This window comes from Drosophila innubila, chromosome X (assembly GCF_004354385.1).
Source record: "Drosophila innubila isolate TH190305 chromosome X, UK_Dinn_1.0, whole genome shotgun sequence".
NCBI classification, from domain to species: Eukaryota; Metazoa; Arthropoda; class Insecta; order Diptera; family Drosophilidae; genus Drosophila; species Drosophila innubila.
The window spans coordinates 35,423,446-35,442,574 of record NC_047626.1 but is presented as its reverse complement, the minus strand read 5'-3'; the positions used below and the strand labels follow the sequence as shown (position 1 = coordinate 35,442,574).

At 36.0% G+C, this 19,129-nt stretch overlaps 1 protein-coding gene across 1 annotated transcript; it reads left to right on the top strand.

The window, feature by feature from the left end:
- Positions 1-1,836: 1,836 nt before the first annotated feature.
- LOC117794011 lies at positions 1,837-2,779 on the top strand. The gene is made up of 2 exons (XM_034634474.1): positions 1,837-2,445; positions 2,509-2,779. Exons 1-2 carry the CDS (start codon positions 2,138-2,140, stop codon positions 2,777-2,779), a joined length of 579 nt encoding a protein of 192 aa, XP_034490365.1. The 5' UTR covers positions 1,837-2,137.
- The last annotated feature ends 16,350 nt before the right edge of the window (positions 2,780-19,129 follow it).

Sequence of the window (19,129 nt, the reverse complement as noted above, 5' to 3'; positions counted from 1 at the left end):
GTGATCACGTCTTTCGTCACCTGTAACATGGCTGGTATTATTCCGTCAATTCCAGGGGCTTTTAAGCCATTGAAGGTGTCAATGGCCCACTCGATTTTCTTGGAGGATATTACATCTGTTGGCATTTCTTGTTGCTCAGTTACCAGGTCCTCGTGCCTTGGGGCATCGGGTACCTCAGTACATCCCGGGAAGTGAGCTGACATGAGAGCTTCACTGCCTTCCGCCCATCTACCTTCTTCTAGTTTGAGCCTACTTTGAATAGTGGGCTGCTATTGCTTTAAACTTTTCCAGCTTGTGTTCCGGGGGTTTCTGTAAGCAGTTGCCTTTTGTGAATGGTTAAAGTTAAAGTTGCACTCGAATTTAATGTACCTGTGATCTGAGAAGGACCTTCCTTCCCGATATCAGGTTACTACTGCCCGTTGTTAGTGTTAGATCAAGCACGTTGGACGAGGTGGGCCCTACATACCTGTGTACCTCACACACGTTTGCTATGTCTAGGTTAGTTGATAGAATAAAATCAAGGAGAGTCACCTCTGTCGTTGGTATCTGGGCTAATGTAGATTGATCTGCAGAACACTCAACATCTTGGGTGTCTGCTTCACCTGACGGGTTGACTACTATCGTCAGGTCACCGTCCTCTGCATCTTCCATGTCCTCGCCTATCGTCAGACCCTCGGCTGCTACAAGGATGGACTCCAGACCCAGGTCTTTCTCCACCTCTCCAGTTTTAAGAGTATGCGCATTTTTGTCTTCCGGGTGGCGTTTTTTGAGGCGAAGGTAGACGCTGCCAAAGCCCCACGCCATCTTCCCAAATCTCGGGTATCCTCTGCCTCCTTGTTGATTTGGAGGATGACATTCTGGCCCCCCTCATTGGGCGAGGGAGTACAGGTATATAGCACCTTCCAATCAGCCGTTGGCACGTCAGGATTCTGTGTCCTCAGGAGCGTCAGCGCTTGGTCCCCATCAAGAGTAGAGATGGGAAAGAGTACCTTCGCCTTTGGTTTCGATGGGATTAGTTCCCTGTCGACCACCTCCAGCTTGGCCCCCTCCCAAAACTCTCCCAGCTGGGAGACCTTCTTCGTCAGCCACCTGAGCGTCGTGTCGTCGTTGCATTTTAAGAGCTTAACTTCGTTCAACCATCCAGCACTGTCAAAAGTGGGCATGGGTGTACCGGGCTCTTTTGTTACCTTCGCGAATAGCAACTCCACCAGCTTTGTGTGCACCAAAGTCCACCGCTCTGCTGATATTTGGCCATTGTCGTCGCTCCGGTCAATAACAGCCACGATGAGGTGCCTCTTGGACACGTCGTTCATCGTGACTCCTTTGGGAGGCGCCTTGGTGGCCCTTGGGATCGCGCCCTTGGTACCACGCTGACGCTTGTTGACGGGAGCCTGCTTGCTCGCAGGATTCTCGTTGCTCCCTGTCGAGCGCTGCCTTTTGGTTGCCAGCAGCTCCTCGACTTTGTTCGCGTTGGCACTTGTTGATGCCTGCATATCATAGCTCGCAAATAACTGTTAACCGTTTCACACTGTCACGAAATAAGTGTTCTTCACTGAGACTTTGAGCAAAAGGTCCGAGAGCAACCGATTGGATTGTTCGTAAATAAATTTTGCTCGCGCTCAGTCGAAGATCACTTTTTTCTGTTCTCTTTTGCTCTGCTCATTCCGGGACCGTTTGCTTCTGAACGACGATTCAAAAAGTCTTTTGCGCATGTATGTGTGTATGTGAAGTTTCGTGGGTTTTACGCGTCAATTTGCTTTGTGAGTTTCGATTGAGCACAGTGATTTTAACAAAATGGGACGTGAAACTAATAAAAAAGTGCATCAATTTTTTAAATTTGATGCAGTAAGAAAAAAATCATTGTGTAAAATATGCGACGTGAAATTAGCTGGCATTCATACTACAAATTTGAAACGCCACTTGACAACTAAACATTATGAAATATTTAGAGAGTGCGACAGTGAAGAAGACACCAAAATAAAAGTTGTGAAAAAAATAAAAAATAACATATGAAACAAGTGAAGAAACAGTTGTGAATTCACTTATTTAAATTGTGACAACTGATGGAAAGCCGTTTGTATTCTTGGACAGCGAGGGATTTAGGGAAATTGTTGATCCCATTTATAATGCCCTTGGTATGAACCCAATCACATCGAGGAACATTATGAGCTTCGTGTCCGTAAGAGAACAGGCCATCAAAGACGGCATAAGGGCTTTAGTCAATGGAAAACTGTTGTCGCTAAAAATCGACGTGGCAACTAGAATGGACAAAGCAATTCTAGGTATAAATCAGCAAATTATTCACACAAATGTAAACAAGTCGGAGATTGTTGTCAAGACGTTGGGCATGATCCAGCTCACTTATTCACACACTGGGGTCTACATTAGAGACAAAATTTTAGAAATTCTTGACGATTATGGGATAACTCTGGATCAAATCTTCAGGTAAAAATGTTATTTTACATAATTTTTAACATGTTTATTACTAAAGAATATGTATACACACAGTGTTACCTCTGACAATGGGAGAAACATGGTCAAAGCCATAGAAATTTTTAATGACGACACGGAGGAGTCCCTTTTAAAAGATGACACTGAGAGTGAAAAATTTATGGATAAGCTTGATGACCTGAATTTGGCAAATATTCATCTTGTACGATGTGCTGCGCACACTCTTCAACTATGCGTATATGATGTTAACAAGCTGGATGAGATTAGCGAAAAAATTAGTATCTGCCGCAAATTATGCAAAACATTGCGCACTGAAACTTATAGGTAAGAAAAGTGTAAATATAAATGTTTTTTTTTTATATACATGTATAAAATAAAGACTATATGTAACTTGTACAGACGTATCTTAATCGAGCACAAAAAAAATATACCATCGCTCGACGTTATCACTAGGTGGAATTCCACATACTCAATGGTGAAAAAACTACTCGAACTAAAAGAGTTTGTGGCCACTCAGAGTAGTATTGATAACGATATTGAATGGGACTGGATGGAGACATATGTCGACGCATTCAAGGACGCATATATTGCGACTTTAAAGCTGCAGGAGGAAAAACTAGTATATAGTGAATTTTTCATTATATGGATGGAACTGAAGTTGCAGTGCGAAAACACCAAAAATTGGATAAAAAAAAATATTGTTGGCACAAATTAAACTGCGGGAAAGTAAGTTGCTCGAAAACGAAGCATTATTATCTGCTATATACATGGACCCGCGAGTGAACTGTATTTTAACAGATCACCAAAAATGGTTGGCAAAGCAGAACCTAAAAAAAATTGCTTTTCGCCTGTTTGAACTGAAGCACGTTAGACGGAGTATAATTGAAGTTTAGGTCCTGTGTCCTTTATGTTATAGATGCTTTTAGATACGTGTTCTTAGTTTTAATAAGTAAAATTGTCCTCGTCATACACTAACACCTGTTTTAAGCCATAATTGCAAACAATAAATTTTAACATAATTTTGCTTTATTATTAAAGGTTGACTCCGATCGAACTGTTGCATCGCAAACAATTGAGGAGGTTGAACTGCATATGGACATGGAGTGCTCATTCTCATCCATACCAGAAGAAAAGTCACTTTTCTCGGCATTTTTGGATGATGTGCAAACTGTTCCAGAAGCAAAAGAAGAGCCGGTTTCTGACGCGCTTGTCAAGTTATATGCTGAAGTGGAGGACTTCGACAAAATATATCGCCGCTTACCATTAAACCAGGATATATTACATTTTTTTCAAAACGTGAAGCTTAAATCGCCACACTTGAGTGCTCTGGCACAGGTTGTATTAGCCACTCCAGCTACTCAAGTCTCCGTTGAAAGAGCATTTTCAGCTTTGCACTTTATTTTAAGCGAGCGACGTAGTTCACTAAGTTCCCAAAACATAAATTCATTATTAGTTGTTAAGCTTAATTCAAAATAAAATACTTAAAAAAATAAAACTATTCCTGTTTTAAACAAAAAATTAGTCTGAAATACATACAATTTTTTCAAGAAGATCGAAAGTGAAATTTAATGTCGCAATTTTACACAACGTACCACTGTGCATCGAAAAGAAGACAAATAGTTGAAAAGACCGTTTGCGTTGAGTTTTTCAGTCAATCGGTCTTTTGGTGAGCCTCACTGTGTGAGCGTGAATCGTTTCACTCTTTACGCGCTGTTCACTCAAAGACCGATAAGCAAATTGCTCAACTGTTAGCGCTCAACCGAAAACCGGATCGAAAACAACCAAAGGGTCTTGCTCAGAGCGAGAGCGAGAAAGTATGATTTTTTTCGGTTGTTCTCGCGAACAGAGCGTAAGGAAAAAAACGGTTAACAGTTATTTGCAAGCTATGACTGCATATGCGGCATCTTGGCAAATGATGACGGCCCTCCTTGATCTTTTCCTCAGCCCAGGTCAGTTTAGTCTTCTCCCCTGGAGAGAGATCCGCCCTACCTTGAAGCTTGCTTTGGACTCGAAGCGCCGCTTTGAATTGAGCCTTAGCCTTCGCACCCTCACTTGAGCGTTTAAACCTGTCCCTACGGGGGGAGCTAGAGCCTTGCCCTGGTGAGCGCAAAAGACTATCTTCCTCTGTCTGGCTAATTGACAGCACGCTTCCTGGATCCCAATCTTCGGAGGCTCTGGCATCCGCTCGTGTCAGTTTCGCCTTGGTAGTGGCAGTAGCTATGCAACTGACTCGGCCTGGTCCCGCCGAATCAGAGGTATGGTGACCGCTGGCGACACGCAGAGAGGATTGCTCCTCCCCGTGCCCGCCGGTGGTAGCAGTCACGCCTTCCACCGACGTTTGGGCTGACATTCCAGCCCCGGTTGAATCTTAGGTTGTGTCCATTGTTACGATCATAGCCATGGTTTTTATTGTCTGGGGGTTCCACTCCCCCATAGCGTCTTATGCCTAATCGCCAGGCACCTCTAACCATGGCTCCGGCGGAAAAACGCTAAATCCCGCTAAAATTTAAATCTCAACAGTTTCCAAACCATACATTGAAAAAAGAAAATTAAAATTGCATGTATAAAATTACTAAAACAGAATAAAATGTAAATAAATCAAAATAAAAAAAAAATGAATATAAAAAATAATTTTTATTTTTTGATTTTAATTTTAAGAACATTAATTCTTAAAATAAGAACTTTTGTTATTTAAAATGTTCCTAAAATTAAAAATTTAATTTAAGAATTTTATGTTCTCGACGCATTTTTTAGACCAAAAATCTTAGTTCTGAGACCAAAATCTTGATTTTCAAACATTTTTTTATCAGTGTAGAAGCTGTGTAGGTATGTCTTAAATATCGTTGAAAATGTTTGATTGAGGGCTTTTAGGCGTGCATTTCTAAATTACTCAGGTAAAATTCTACAGGTAAAATTAGGGTTTTCGCTTGCATTTTGGCGATTTCTGTAAAATTTACATCTGATATCTTTATCAAACTTCAATATGTTATAGTCAATAAAATACCGCAAGTTTTGATTTATTACACATATCTGTAAAAATTATCTTTCTCAAGATATTAACATATAAGTGTATATCACTGCGGACGGCAGTCCACGCTAGTGACGAAAGCGGCACCAAAATTGAATACGACTGTTCGATCAGATCGAATTAAATACCGATCGAAAGATTTAGTCGTAACTTACAAAATGGCATATTAAAACTTTTTCTAGCTCACCTTGGTCATGTATTAATAATACGCGTCGATTGAGATCTCGATCACCCAAATCCGACAATTGGTTCAAGGAATAATTAAATTTGATATTTTTAGTGGACTTCTCAAAATGAGATGAAAAGTCAGTTTGTTTGTTTGTCTGTTAGTATCAAAGCGCTAAAAAAGCTTAAATGTAATGATGGGAATTTATTCCGTTTCGAAAATCTAGAAATTTTTGCTCTACGACTTTTTTAAAAAACCCCTTGTCTGGCGGGAAAACGCTAAATCCCACTAAAATTGATCTGATATGACACTTTATTGCTGCTGTCATCTTTGTACTCTAAGTAATATGTATATCTCACAAAAAAATCTCTTTACGAGGTAAAAGTCTAGTGACAAAAGCAATTTCTAGCCCCAAAATTTCTGATACCCAATTTTTTGACCAACAAAATTCAGTTTAATATAAAAAAAAATGTAAATAAAAATATAAATTAATAAAAAAAAAAAAAGAAAATTGGCATTTGGCACTGCTCAAAAAGTAATTTTTATGGTCAAAGAAGCTCACCCTTTTTGCGCACAGTGCACAATGCAAATGTTTTTTTTTTTTATTAATTAAAATTTTTATTTAACATTTTTATATTAAACTGAATATTGTTCGTCACAAATTGGATATCAGAACTTTTGGGGCTAGAAATTGCTTTCCTTAGTTTAGTTTTTTTTTTGACAATTTAAATGAATTAAGCTAGCTGTGCGTTTCTGCAACACATATTAAACTTATGTGTTCTTTTTATACGCGGAGCCCATTGAAAAAGGTAAAAAAGGGTGTTATGTGTTTGGAAGAATGTATATATAAGTATATATATTCTTGATCAGGATCAACAGCCGAGTCGAGTGAGCCTTGACCGTCTGTCCGTTCGTCCGTCTGTTTGAACGCGGCAATCTCTAAATGCCATAAGAGCTAGAGACTTCAAACTTGGTAAGTAGGTTCCTGGATACCGAACGCAGATCAAGTTTTTATACCCTGAGCCCATTGAAAATGCTCAAAAAAGGGTATAATGTGTTTGGCAGAATGTATGTAACAGGCAGAAGGAGGGGTGGCAGACCCCATAAAGTATATATATTCTTGATCAGGATCAACAGCCGAGTCGATCTAGCCCTGTCCGTCTGTCTGTCCGTCTGTTTGAACGCGTCGATCTCAGATACTATAAGTGCTAGAGACTTCATATTTGGAATGCAGGTCTGTGAATACCATACGCAGGTCAAGTTTGTTTCCAATTTTTGATGCCACGCCCCCTCCGCCCAGAAATTGCAAAAAAACGATTTACAGGCGCAATTTTTGACATAGCACTCCCTAACTGAACAATCAGTTGAGAAGTATGCGTATTAAACGACCCTAAAAATTTCAAAGCGATTGACCCATAAACAGAGAAGTTATTTCGGAATTTACATTAAGTTCAATAATTACATTTGTATGGCAAATCAAACGTGCGAGCGAGACAGCATGTTCACGTTTGTATGCAAGCCGCGCACAAACACAGTAAGAAATAGTACCCATTTTCTTTTGTGTTTCGATTTCAAGTACTATATGACCTAGAGACTTCAAATTTGTTATGTAGGTTTCTGGATACCATACGCAGGTCAAGTTTGTTTCCAATTTTAGGTGCCACGCCCCCTTCGCCCACAAATTGCACAAAACGATTCACAGGCGCAATATTTGACATATCACTCCCTAACTGAACAATCAGTGGAGAAGTATGCGTATTAAACGACCCTGAAAATTTCAAAGCGATTGACCCATAAATAAAGAAGTTATTTCGGAGTTTATGTAAATATGTATTCAGCAGAAGCTGATAGCTATGCATGAAATTGCATGAGAGAAATAGCGATCATTTTGCAGCACTACTCTTGCATCTTTGCCGAGCACTGAAAGCTTCAAAATAATAATTATAATTATTAATATTTTCGATTCCTTACACATATATATAATAAGTATCTGCTTATTATCGTTGTAAAAAAAAACTTAACATTTTCCGCTTCAAGAATCTCATAAAATTAGACATTGCCTTTTATTTCAAACTTCGCGCGCACTGCAGCAGCCTTTGGCAGGCTTAAATTTGTTGCGTAAGAGGGAGAGAGTGAGAGAGGAAAATGGGTGCTGCCAGATTGCAGGCTGAGCAAATTTGAAGTTTGTGGCTACTCTTGACACACGCTACATCGATTGCAAGCGATTACGATTACTCTTGCGATTTACCAATTTATCAATTTCTAATTAATTTTAAATAAGTTTATAATATTAAAGTTTATTGTATTCAACTTATTTAAAATTAATTAGATATTGATAAATTGGTAAATCGCAAGTCGAAATCGTAATCGAGTGATGTATTAGTTCAGTGAGGCATTAATAACGTAGTCTGCAGTGATAAGCACAGTGACTTAAGAAAACCGAAAGTTGTTCATAGTTTCGCGTGTGTAGTTCTTGATACCCTGAGCCCATTGAAAATGGGCAACAATCAACTTTTATAAAAGAGTACATGGGCTCAGGGTATCCTACTGTCGAGCGTGCTCGACTGTAGCCGCACCTCACCGCGAGCGAAGCGAGCAGGGGGCGGAGCCCCCTTGTTTTTTTTTTTTTTTTTGGATCGGACTTCTATATCATATAGCTGACATAGAAACGGTAGTTTGAAAATTAAGTTTTTTTATGAAAAAATACTTGGTTTTTTGAGATATCTCAGCCATTCTGAAGCAATATAGAGTTGGGCTGGTATTATCAATCCTCACCAAATTTGGTTAAAATCTGTAGACTATATCATACAGCTGCCATAAAGACGATCAGGTGAAAATCAAGTTTAAGTATAAAAAAGTTTTTTGAGATATCTTAACCAAGCTGATAGAATATGCATTTAAGTTGGTGCTATACATCCTAGTCAAAATTGGTTCAGATCAGTTTCCTATATCATATAGCGGCCATAGGAACAATCGTTCGAAAATTAACTTTTAGTACAGAGTACCTGGGCTTCTGTCGAGCGTTGTCTAACCGCGAGCGAAGCAAGTCGGGGGTAGGCGAAGCGAGCGGGGGGTGGAGCCCCTTGTTTAGCATACATTTAGTCGATTTATGGTTACTCTAACGATTCTTTATTATTTTTAATATGTTGTAATACGTAAGGTGTTGCTTATTTTGATATAAGACACATATGGCAATTCTAATTTTATAGTGATTTTCTGAAAAATAGTAAATAAATTTACTGTGTGCAGTACATACATTCACCCAAAACCAGTATACCCTTGATTTACTTTAAAAAGGATCAGGATATAATGACGCACCAAGGATATAATTCACAACACTGGAGTATGCTTACCGACTGGCGTGACTGATGCATGAATGTCGTGCGATCTACCCTTTTTGGACCAATCAAGTTTTTTTGGTGTATTTTTTTTAGAAAGTTGTAAAACGATTTCGATTTCATTTCAATTGTAATGTAAGTTTCACTCTACGTCAAATTAATTAAAATTTCTTACTGGCTGCTTGAAAATCAACAAAGCAATCAACATGTTATGCCCCTTCTGCTTTTACATTTCGTAGTTTATTTTAATTTAATCGTGCTTCAAATGAAAATGCTAGCAATTTAATTAAAATTGCAATAAGCAAGCAGCAACAAACAAAATTAAATACATTCAGGGCTAGCCAGGCATTTAAATAGCGCAAATAGTATGTCTTTTAACAGGGGCGCACATAGCCATTTCTGGGCACGGGGCAAAAGAAAAAGGAGGGCCTATTTTCTTAAATCTTTTTTTCCTTCTCTTAAATCGCAATAATATAATGGTCCTCCTAATTTCATGGTACTGAATTCACTGATCCTCTCACAGCTTATTATGCTGACATTCCCGTTAGTTAGTTATATGTTAATTTTTTTCTTATCAGAGCTAATTTGCCGAAAACACTTTCTTCATAAGCCACAGATGGCGGCAGAACGAGCACAAGCAAAAGGAGATGCATATCTGAGGTAACTTCTTCTCGTAGCTAAAATTATGAGTTGGGTTTAGAATTTTCAAGGCATTGGAAGTATACCATTTCATTGATAGTTTAATGTAATATTATTTTAGTTAATCTCTCAATAAAACTGCAGATCGCTAGCCCGTCGGAAACAGAACATGTGAACAAAATGGTAAAACCACATAAACCATTCCTAAACGAACTAAGCAGCGCAAGGTATCAACAGAATATGTTACCATCAAACGAGTTTTTTTTCAAAGTGTTTTTTTTTTGAACAGGCGTCGCGAACTCGTACGCGATATCCAGTCATCAGACAAAGCAAGGGCGTACGCAGGTATGGGCAGGCGGGGGCAGCTTCCTTCAAAATAAAGAAATTATGTATAAAATTAATATGTATTGTATTCCAAAAGGGCAAAATTAAAATAATGTTCTTTAATAGATGCTGTCACAGCTCAAAATTATCAATATCATTGCAATAATACAATTAGGTGATAAAATATTAAGAAACGAATTTTTCAACATAATGGATGCATAAAATAATAAATGTTTGCTTATGCTTGTGTAGGCCCAAATGTTCCTTAAGCCCAAGATGTAACCACCACTTAACAAATTTTTTGTAAGTACAACTTTTTAATTTTTAAAATGTAACATTTCTTAAAAGCAGAGGTGATCGTGCATTATTCAATATTACTTGAAAATCACTTAGCCGATCTTAGAGATACTTTCACAAGCTTAAATATATTTTTAGAATAAAAAAATTAATAATGTGTATTTTATAATTGGATTAATAAAGCTTTCGATAAGATGATAAACATTAAAATCCCAAAAAAAAAAACCCCTACACGAGGTAAAAGTCTAGTGACGAAAGCAATTTCTAGCCCCAAAATTTCTGATATCCAATTTTGTGACGAACAAAATTCTGTGTAATATAAAAATTATTAATAAAAATATAAATTAATGAAAAAAAGGCGAAAATTGGCATTGTGCACTGTGAGCAAATAGGGTGAGCTTCTTTGTACATCAAAATTACTTTTAGCGCAGTGCCAAATGCCAATTTTCGCCTTTTTTTCATTAATTTATATTTTTATTTAAAATTTTTATATTAAAATGCTTTCGTCACTGGACTTTTACCTTGTGTACAAGTTTTTTTTGTGGGATATCAGAAATTTGCAATTGCTTTTCCTTTTGACATTTTAATTTTATCATTAATGCAGGCAAATAGTAAAATATATAAATTTAGTTGTTGAACGTATTTCATATTTAAAAAAATTGTTTCTTTAATAATAAAGAAAAATAATAGAGGGCTCCGCCCCCTGCTCGCTTCGCTCGCGTTGCTACAGCCCAGCATACTCTACTGTCGGAGACCCCGTACTTACTATGAAAAAAAAAAGTTTTTCATGCTAAGACTTGGATTTCGCCCGATCGGTCCTATGACAGCTATATGATATTGTGGTTCGATTAGAACCAACTTTGGTCAGGATATATAGGTCTAACTTAAACGCATGTTCTATTAGTTTCGTTACGATATCTCGTAAAACAAAAAGTTTTTCATACTAAGACTTAATATTGGACCGATCGGTCCTATGACAGCTATATGATATAGTGGTCCGAATTGAACCAACTTTGGTCAGGATATATAAAACCAAGTTAAATGCATATTGTATTAGTTTGGTTAAGATTTCTTATAAAACAAAAAAGTTTTTTACAGTAGAACTGGATTTTCGCCCGACTGGTCCTATGACAGCTATATGATATAGTGGTCCGATTAGAACTGACTTTGGTCAGGATTTTTAAAGCTAACTTAAATCCATATGCTATCAATTTGGTTAAAATGTCTCACTAAACAAAAAAGTTTTTCATAATAAAACCTAATTTTGACCCGATCGGTCCTATGACAGCTATATGAGATAGTGGTCCGTCTTTGGTCAGGATATATAAAACCAAGTTAAATGCATATTGTATCAGTTTGGTTGAGATATCTCATAAAACCAAATAGTTTTTCGTACTAAAACGTGATTTTCCACCGATAGAAAAGTGTATTTATTAACTTAACAGGTAATATCCTCCAATGTGTTTATTATACCAAAAAAAAAAAAACGCGAAATTGTACGTATTACAACATATTAAAATTTAACAGAAATCGTTAGAGCCGTTTTGTCAGAAATCGCCAAAATGTAAGCTTAAAAACATTATATCACCTGTAAAATGTTACCTGAGTAGTTTAGAAAAAAAGTTTAAATGTACGCATAAACCACCTTTCCAATGATATATAGAACAAATCTGTAGCTTCTACGGTTTGGAAACTGTTCAATTTTACCGGGATTTATCGTTTTCCCGCTAAGCTAGCGGTTTTTTCAAAAATTCGTAGAACAAACATTTCTGGATTTTCGAAAAGGAATAAATCCCCATCATGACATCTAAGCTTTTTTAGCGCTTTGATACAAACAGACAAACAGACGAACAAACAAACAAGCTGACTTTTTATTTCATTTTGAGATAACCACTAAAAATTTAAAATTTAGTTATCCTTTGAACCAGTTGTCGGATTTGGGTCATCGAGGTATCAATCGACGCGTATTTTGATAAGAATTTAAAAAAAAATAAAAAATATTACCAAAGTGCCCCAACGGCTCCATAAGCTGCGATCAAATAAATTTTTCGTCTCCTTCTTACACCCCCGTGATAGTGGAAGGGGATATCTCATGACCCAGGTGAATTAGAAAAAGTTTAAAGTTGGTTTTAAGTTTTCTGTAAGCTTGGACTAAACCTCTCGATCGGTATATAACTCGATCTGATCGGACAGTCGTCGCAAATTTCCAACTTAGCTGTATATATTGTTAGTCGCTTTCACCCTTCGTGATGCTCTCGTTACTAACGCGAACTGCCATCCGCAGTGATCTAAGCAAATAAGCAAACCTGCCCGACGTGAATTAGGGGGCTTGCTTAGAATTATAATGAATCTTCATTTAAAATTCAAAAATATTTCGAGGACGGCAAAATCCATCTTGCTATAAGTCTTAATAAAACCACTGCAGTTTGAGTGATGTTTTGTGAATTTTTTTTTAAGTCAGGGGTGCTCAAAACTGCCTTATGGATGTGCTCGCACCAATACAAATAAAATAAATCGCACGCACACATGAAACTTAATTTTCTTTTGTTTCAATGTGTACACTGAAAAAAAATTGGAAGATGTTTTTTCAAGTGAAAAAATGAAAATACAAATGAAAAAATGTGAATAAAATACATGCGTAAGACAATTCACAACAATGTGAAGTTTTTGGGTTTTCAGTGTATACGAAACAATAAGGCAACAACAAATTACATTCGAATTAGCGACGAGTCACTCATGCAACAACAAAGTCTATGAAATTGTTGTTGCTGAGCTCGGCGACATGTCAGAAAATGAAAAGAAAGAGAGCGAATGCATAAAATTGTTTTTGTTTGGAAAGAATCGAAAGAGACGGAAAACGAAAAGTCAAAAATTGTTTGTGTAATTTGTCAATGTGCACTAGGAATGCATTTTATAGTTGAAGGTATTTATAACATATTAAGATTTGAATAAAAAAATAATCTAATAAATTCTTCTCGGGAATTTATTTTAAGTGTTTTAATATTTTTTGTGTGTTTTTTGAGCTTCTTTTTCATGTTTAGTTAAACTTTTAGTTGTGATTCCACAAAATTCCACAAATGGTATGTATATGTATGTATTCGTCCAAGATTTTAGATTAAAATGTGTTAAAATGAATTGCAGAAATTTGCAGATGTATGTACAGTCGTAAATATACTAACAGCACGTTTTTTTTTAGAGGTAATTTTAAAGTTGTAAAAGTAGTTTTTTTTAACTGTTCTTGTGTTGTTTTGTCTACGTCTTTCGTCCGTTTGTATTTGCTTCAAAAACAATAAATTTATTTGTTTTTAATTTTAATTTAATTTTGTCTTTCCCACTTCAATTCGATTTTATTAGACTCATACCATAAGTGTGTTTTTGCACGCCTCTACATTTTTAATTTGCTCGCATGATGGAATCAACGCACAAAAATTGGGAAATGTACTTGAAATTATTAAAGAAAAAATTGAAAGCGAGGGCTACATTGCAGAGTTTGACGTTTTAGAAAAACGTGTAAGGTACATTTGTAGGAGAATTGAAACTTTCTGGGAAAGATATAAACGGAAAAAATCATCTGTTCTCCAGTACCAACTTAATTGGTTAAATGAAAAGGAAAACATTTCATTAAAATGCACCGAGCCTATATTACAGCGATCAGCAGAAAGTGTGCTTGGGCGTCCAAGACATGATTTTGCGGAGACCTCAGGTAGAACAAAGCGACGGCGTTTAGCTCTGCTGAATGAAATAGATGAGTCCGCTGTATCTTCTTTATGCAATGATCATCAAATGAACAACTTATTGCCAGCAGATCCAATTGAGGTTCTTTCCCTTTTAATGGAGACTTCTTTAACTAAAAGCCAATATTTGCTTATAAGGAGTTTTGTAAACAGCAAAATATCTTTTGATTTCTTCCCAAGTTATCAAAGTATACTGAGCTCAAAAAAGAAGAGATACCCGAAAAATATTTCTGTGGACGAGTCTCAAGCTGAAGTCGAGTTGCAAAGCTTACTGGATAACACCGCATCAAGCATATTGGAGCTTCAAGCTGATGTTGTACGAACGGTCTCTGCAGATTCTGCTAAAAATTTAATCTTAATCGGAAAATGGGGATTTGATGGCAGTACCGGGCAAAGCGAATACAAACAAAAGTTTTCAAATGCTGAATTACACGACAGGAGCTTATTTGTAACATCATACGTTCCTCTGGTTATTCCTATGGCAGCTATATTAAATAGTGATCCTATTTGTCTAATTTTTATAAAATATTTTTTAAATATTTTTCTTTAATTTTTGTGAAAATTTTAATGCGATATCACCACTAGAAGTATTTATGGCCGCGTCTCCATACAAGCGGATCCACTGTGGAATGGAACTAATGTGAAAGCTCACACACTGCCGTATGATATGTGAACAACAAAAACAAATGTGCTTCGTGTGTATAGGCACTGAGCCAGTTAAATATTACTATTATAGCATGCAAATATGGGAAGTTTTTTATCCACTAGGGAACTCCGCCAACGACTCGGTTCGATCGCGGTGATAAAGTTGAGCCCAGGTGAACAAAGAAGTTTCTTTTTAAGGTATGGCAGCTATATTATTTGTTGTTATATTTGTTTAGGATGTATAAGACATAGGGAGACACTTGCCAGTGTTCACTTATCACCACCAAGTTTTATTAATAGTCTCAGTTTTTTGCGAAATATTTTAATATTTTCTTCATCTACCTGAAATTATAGGAAGTCTACATTACAATAGTACACCTCACTCTTACCATCTCTAAGATCTTTTAGTTCATACGAACAGACGGACATAAGTATATCGACTCGCCTGTTGATGCTGATGAAGTATATACATTAGGGTGGAATGAATTTCAAATTTTTTCGATTTTCGAAAACGCTGCACACTGGGGCAGCAGGCCGAAAAGCGTGCAAAATTCAAGATTTTGATGAAAGCGTTCGTAAAAAGTAAAACATGCATTCGATAGAGAAATCTTTAAAGATTACGAATTCAAAAATTTATTGAAAAATTGAGGGAGTGACAGCCTCTCGCAGCTGACTCATTTTGTAGTGCGCGCACAAATGACCAAATTTTACAAAAAATACAAACTTTTCAGCTGAATTATAGACAAGCTATGAGACTGATCTTTTTGCTTTTAATTTCACCGTCTGTAGACGGTCTTGTCGGTTTGAGCGGAAAAAAAATGGCAGTTCGCTTGCATCACAAGGGAATATCGCACGCAACTTTTGGTGATGGCTTTTGTGCTTTTTGCTTTTAAGTTTTTATTTGAGTCAGTAATCACTAAGATAATTATAATAATACGCAATTTTCTTAAATTTAAATAATTATTATAAAATATAAAATATACGTACACCCTTGACACGAAGTCTTGAAATGTCTATATAGAGACGACTTTCTCATTAACATTTGGTACACCACTTTAATCACCTTTTTCTCCGAGACTATAAGAGAAAGGGGTACTAAAATTGGTGACAATACTCTCGGGATGTTGACCTATATCAAGTTTATTGTAAAATTTGTCCACGCCCACTTCCATCCACGTAAATGATATAAAATTAAATAACAAGAACAATTTTAATGCTACAGCCTTGAGACTTGGCACACAGGATAGGGGGACGAGTCCTAAGGTGTGCTTAAATTTGTATCTAAATCGGTAAATAAACAGTGAAGATAGTTGAGGAAATATGATATATGGAGGACATATAATCACCTGGATCTCAGAGACTATAAGAGCTATTTTGCGACGCCTCTCAATTTTCCTGTAATCGACAAAAAAACTTAAATATCCAATTACAAGGCCAATTTAATTGGTAGAGATTAAATTCAGCACACGTATAGACTGCCATCTTTATGATGTGTGCTAAAAATTTCATTGCAATCAGATAACAAACAACGTATATATTAAGCAAATAAATTTCGCTTTGCTATTTAGAGGGGTGGGGGTAACATCAGGTACACATGTTATGTTAATGTTATAATAACATAATATAACTTAAGCTATACATGTTACATCAATGTTTTATTAACATAGTATAATTTATGTTAGACATGTTATATGAATATTATGTTAATATTTTCTTCTGTTAATTCAATTGTTCATTAAATTATGTTTATCTATAAATGACAAATTTTCATATATTTATGTACGTTTGATGGTAAGTATGTAAAATTTTCTCTTATTTTAACATTTTTAAAGTTAAAAGTTTCAAATTAATTAAGCCTCTGTACGAGTTGAAGTGTTTAAAGTATTTATTTATTTAATTAATGGTCTTTTAATTTATCTGCCTCGAAGATGTGGGTAGCGAGCATATAACTGTCGAGTGGGCTCAACTGTAGTCCTTTCATACATCACCGTGAGCGAAGCGAGCCGGTGGTAGGCGAGCGTAGCGAGCAGTAGGCGGAGCCCGCTTGTTTTACATATAAAGCTTGTTAAATTAAATAAAACAATTTATTTTATTTTTAAAATTAAAGAAAATTAAATAAAAATATTTTTTTATGGGCTTTTAAGTCGAAATGAATATAAAAAATAAAAAAAAATTTGGAAAAAATCTTTTGGTTTTTGAGTTATTCAATTCGTTACGCTAAATAGGCCAAATCGACCACTGAGCAGCGGTCAAAAATTAGACCGAAAGTGACCTAAATTGGCCAAAAGAAAAGGAGCTATGGGAGAAGTTTAAATACATCCACTATATAGAATATATATATTTTGTCCTGGAAAAAATACTTAATCAATTGACGACTGTGAAGCTATATTGGTCGAGTTTCTCAACAGGAATTTTAAAACTTACCTTAAAATGGCAACAACTCATCACTGCGGATTATTATGTAATTATTATAACCCACAAAAAAAACCTCTACACGAGGTAAAAGTCTAGTGACGAAAGCAATATCTAACCCCAAAATTTCTGATATCCAATTTTGTGACGAACAAAATTTAGTTTAATCTAAAAATTTTAAATAAAAATAAAAATTAATTTAAAAAAAGCGAAAATTGGCATTGTGCACTGTGAGCAAAAAGGGTGAGCTTCGTTGTACATAAAAATTACTTTTTGCGCAGTGCCGAATGCCAATTTTCGCTTTTTTTTAAATTAATTTTAGCGGGATTTGGCGTTTTCCCGCTAAACTAGCGGGAAATTGAAAAAGTCGTAAGACAAACATTTCTAGATTTTCAAAGAGGAATAAATCCCCATCATTACATCTTAGCTTTTTTTTAGCGCTTTGATACAAGCAGACAAACAGACAAACAAAGAAACTAACTTTTCATTTCATTTGGAAAAGTCCACTAAAAATTTCAAATTTATTTATCTTTTGAACCAGTTAACGGATTTGGGTCATCAAGGTATCAATCAACGCGTATTTTTGATAAAAATTTAATAAAAATAAATAATTTTACCAAAAAGCCACAACGGCTCCACAAGCTGCGATCATAAAAATTTTTCCCCTTCCACTTACACCCCCTATCTCATGAGCCTGGTGAATTAGCAAAAGTTAGTACGCCATTTTGTTAGTTACTTAGGACTAAACCTTTCGATCGGTATATAACTCGATCTGATCGGACAGTCGTAGCATATTAGCTGTATATATTGCTTGTCGCCTTTCTCACCATTTCTCGTGCTGCCCTCCGCAGTGATGACCTGTTGCCAATTTAAGGTTAGTTTTTAAATTCTGCAGTGATGAGTTGTTGACATTTTAAGGTAAGTTTTAAAATTCCTGTTGAGAAACTCGACCAATATAGCTTCACAGTCGTCAATTGATTAAGTATTTTTTCCAGGACAAAATATATATATTCTATATAGTGGATGTATTTAAACTTCTCCCTAATCTCCTTTTCTATTGGCCAATTTAGGTCACTTTCGGTCTAATTTTTGACCGCTGCTCAGTGGTCGATTTGGCCTATTTAGCGTAACGAATTGAATAACTCAAAAACCAAAAGATTTTTTCCAAATTTTTTTTTATTTTTTATATTCATTTCGACTCAAAAGCCCATAAAAAATTATTTTAATTTAATTTCTTTTTAATTTTAGAAATAAAAAAAATTGTTTTAATTAATTTAACAAGTTTTATATGTACAACAAGGGGGCTCCGCCTACTGCTCGCTACGCTCGCCTACCCCCGGCTCGTTTCGCTCACGGTGATGTATGAAAGGACTACAGTTGAGCCCACTCGACAGTTATATGCTCGCTACCCACATCTTCGCGGCAGTTAGATTTAATAACCATTAATTAAATAAATAAATACTTCAAACACTTAAATTCGTACAGAGGCTTAATTAATTTGAAACTTTTAACTTTAAGAATGTTAAAATAAAAGAAAATTTAACATACTTCGCGGCAAAATTTTAAAGCAAACTTGATCTGCGTGCGCATCATAGCAGTAATGTCATCGAATTCGGTAGCTTTCTCTTATAGTCTCTGAGATCCCGGTAATTATATGTCCTTCATATATCATATTTCCTCAAATATCTTCTGTGTTTTTTAACCAATATCGATGATATCAGCACACCCCGGGACTCGTCCCCCCATAATTGTCACGAATCTACTAGGCTCTAGTCCCCATTTTTTTGGGTACCGAGCTAAAAATCTTATTAACAATACGCGTCGATTGATACCTCGATCACCCAAACCCGACAACTAGTTCAAAAGCTAATAAAATTTGACATTTTTAGGGGATTTATTCCTTTTTGAAAATCTAGAAATGTTTGCTTTACGACTTTTTGAAAAAACCGCTTAAACCCCAAAAGTCATAGAAGCTACAGATATGTCCAATATATCGTTGGAAAGGTATTTTGAAGGGTGTTTTAGGTGTACATTTTTTAAGGTTTGTTCCTATGGTAGCATTATGACATAGTGAACCAATTTGAACCAAATTTGG